Genomic DNA, 2,907 nt, shown 5'->3' on the forward strand with positions numbered 1-2,907 from the left:
CACGAGCCCAGCCCCACCACGAGCCCGGCCTCACCACGAGCCCAGCCTCACCATGAGCCCAGCCCCACCACGAGCTGTGTCCAGCTGTGGCACTCAGCCGGCTGGGTGGAAGTTTGCCGGCCCCAGCCCACGGCACTGCCCCCAGTGACAGCAAAGTGCAGGCCCCAGGGGCACGGGAGCCCACGCACGCTCACAGCAGTGGCCTCAGCACAGCCACAGGCACCGGGGAGTCGGGAACGGGCGGCTGCGGGAAGGGAGCAGGTCGAGGGGGCTGGCGGGCACGGGGCCGGCAGCAGGCAGGGAGCCGATGGAGCCGGGTCCCCAGCCCGTGCCCCACAGATCACCCCCGGTGCCGAGGGCTCTGCCCACAGCTCTGGCACCCAGCCTGGCACGGACACGGTGCATCAGGACGCCGGGAGCCCGCGGTGCCGGACCCGGCGGCTGCTGGGTGATGCCCAGGAGAGGAGGGGAGGGAGCGGTGCTGGAGGCGCTGGGTTAGGAAGTGGCTGCCAGAAGCAGCCCCGGGTCACACAGAACCTACAGAGGGGAGCAGGGGGTCGGCACCCACAGCGCCCGCAGGGCTGTGAGGGACATGCCGGGACGGGGATGGGGACAGGGCTGGCTCCGAGCAGAGGGAGGTCCCCGCACAAAACACACTGACCCACAGCCTGAGAGGTGTCGGATGGGTGCTGCATTCAGTGCGGGCCATAGCCGGTGAGCTGGCTCACCGTGACGGTGGGGAAGGGCACGGTGGGGCGGAGGGGCCTCAGGTCCTGCCTGGCCTCCCCCATCTCCTCCTCCTCACCACGCACAGGGAGGCAGAGCCCGTGCCTCTCGCTGTCGCCGTGCCTGATGGTGACTCCGGGGGCCAGCCGGACGGCACCCAGCAAGGAGCCCAGCTCGGGGGGCTGGGGGCTGCTGGGCTGCTGGGCCCCCGGGGTGGGTGGCAGGAGCCGTGCTCCCCCCGCAGCTGCCAGCCCCAGGGGGGGCAGCGAGCTGCCCGGCCCCTCACACCGCACGGCGGGGCTCTGAGGCCCCTGGCTGTGCCGGCGGGTGGCCGGGGGACACGGCTGCTGCTTGGCCTCCATGCCCGGGTCCAGCACCTCCACCTGGGGCCGGATCCAGCGCCTGGCGGGGTCCGGCCGGGACGTTCCCAGCATGGTGCTGGGCTTATCGCACACCCTCGCCTTGCTGCGCGGAGGCCTCCCCGTCTGGATCTTCAGCAGGGGTCTGCAGGAGAGAGGCAGCAGCAGCCCGTCCCCGCCGTCCTCCGTCTGTGCCAGGGGCTCCGGGCTCTTGCGGCCGGGCAAGGGCCTGGGCTGGTGCCGGGGCTGACGACGGGGCCGTGGCGCGGCAGGGCTGAGTGGGGCTGGTCGTGGGGCTGGGCCATGGGAGCTGCTGGATCTTCCCCTGGGAGGCTGGGGAGCGGTGAGCGCCCCGTCCTGCGGCAGAGGCGTGTGGGAAGGTGCTGGCACGCTGCGGGGTGCCGAGGAGGCACACTCGGCCTCGGACAGGACGGGGTCGGTGCTGGAGACCTGGCCAGGACACAGGGGCGGCGCTGGGGCAGGGCGGCACAGCCCCAGCCACGGCCCCCACGTGCGGCACCTGCCCAGGGAAGGGCAAAGCTGGGGGCGCTTTGGGGCAGGTCACGGTGTGCACCCAGCCTGGGCTGGTTCCGAGGGCTGCCCCCACGTCAGCGGGTGCAGCGGGGGCTGCTCGGGCCACACCGGAGCTGCCGCAGGCACCGGCCCCTCGCCACCCGAGCAGCCCTGTGGCATCACACAGGGGACATGGGGATGGGAACTGTCCCAGCAACACCCGAGCGATGCCCTGAGCAGCCGCAGCAAGCACCCAGAGCCCCTCCTGCCCCTCACCCAGACGTGGCCGCAGTTGTGAGGACCCCCGGGCTCAGCCCCAGCCAGACGGGCTCCCCCCCCCCACGCCCCACGCACAGGAGGAAGGAAAATCCGGGGTGTTTGGGGCACAGGAGGGGTCTGGGGGTGTCACCTCTCGGTCCCCCGGGCATGGGGACGGATGCTCCTGCAGGATGGGAACCGAGCCCTGAGCCCAGGTGTCGATGGCGCAGGGCGCGGGCTCCTCGTCCTCCCGCCAGGCGCCATCCCCCCGCAGCTCCGCGTCCCCCTCGTCCCGCGCCAGGAAGCGCCACTCGGCGACCCGCAGCATGGCGTCCCTCGCCTGGCTCACGGTGAAGGGCACGCGCTGCCGAGCACAGGACCCGCCTCGGTGCCCGGTGCGGCCGGCAAAGGGCAGCCGGGAGCGGGGCTCACACGGGGAGGCCTGGCAGCCCCCGGCCCCGCGGCCACTGAGCACGGCGGGCGAGGGGCCCACGGGGACGGCGTCCACAGCGTCCCGCAGGCGGTGCCGGGCTGCCCACCTGCCGAGCCAGGTAGACGTGGAAGCACTCCTCCATCACGCGGCCCAGCAGCTCCGCCAGGACGTCCCCCACGTCCTCGTCCCCTTCCTCAGCCGCGACCAGCGCCAGCCACTGCGCCTCGCTCAGGCGCCCGGGGACAACGTCCGTGGGGACGGCGGCGGCCGTGGGGGGCCGGGACTTGTCCCCGCGCAGCCTGGAGGCGGCCGCTCGCTCCCGGGAGGCCATGCTCTGGACGGACACACAACCGCAGCCTTGTGGCCATGCCTGCCCGCGGCGCCCAGGGGGAGCCCGGCAGGGCTGGGGGCTCCCCGCTGCCACCCGGCACCCCCTGGCCTGGCACCCCCTACACCCACCGCACTCCCCAATGCCCCCAGCTCCTGCCGGTGCCCACGGCTTCTCCCAGTATACCCCAGCACATCCTGGTGCCCCCCGGAAAATCCCAGTACCCCCAGCCCATCCCCATTTCCCCAGCACATCCCAGTGCCCTCAGCTCCTCCCAGTGCCCCCCCAGC

At 73.5% G+C, this 2,907-nt stretch overlaps 1 protein-coding gene across 5 annotated transcripts in view; it reads right to left on the reverse strand.

The window, feature by feature from the left end:
- Positions 1-2,907, reverse strand: part of C4H2orf81 (chromosome 4 C2orf81 homolog) — a 14,704-nt gene that overhangs the window by 11,490 nt on the left and 307 nt on the right. Inside the window, exons 2-5 of one of the 5 annotated variants that reach the window (XM_035323952.1) lie at positions 2,340-2,623; positions 2,008-2,266; positions 662-1,535; positions 393-537 (exon numbers count right to left, since the gene is read on the reverse strand). In XM_035323952.1, the coding sequence (XP_035179843.1) occupies positions 696-1,535; positions 2,008-2,266; positions 2,340-2,623 (1,383 nt within the window). In that variant the 3' untranslated portion in view covers positions 393-537; positions 662-695. Of the gene's footprint in view, positions 1-392; positions 1,536-2,007; positions 2,267-2,339; positions 2,624-2,907 lie in introns of all 5 variants that reach the window. The other 4 variants (XM_035323955.1, XM_035323954.1, XM_035323951.1 and 1 more) reach the window with 4 other exon arrangements.

Source organism: Oxyura jamaicensis, chromosome 4 (genome assembly GCF_011077185.1).
Source record: "Oxyura jamaicensis isolate SHBP4307 breed ruddy duck chromosome 4, BPBGC_Ojam_1.0, whole genome shotgun sequence".
Taxonomy (NCBI): Eukaryota; Metazoa; Chordata; class Aves; order Anseriformes; family Anatidae; genus Oxyura; species Oxyura jamaicensis.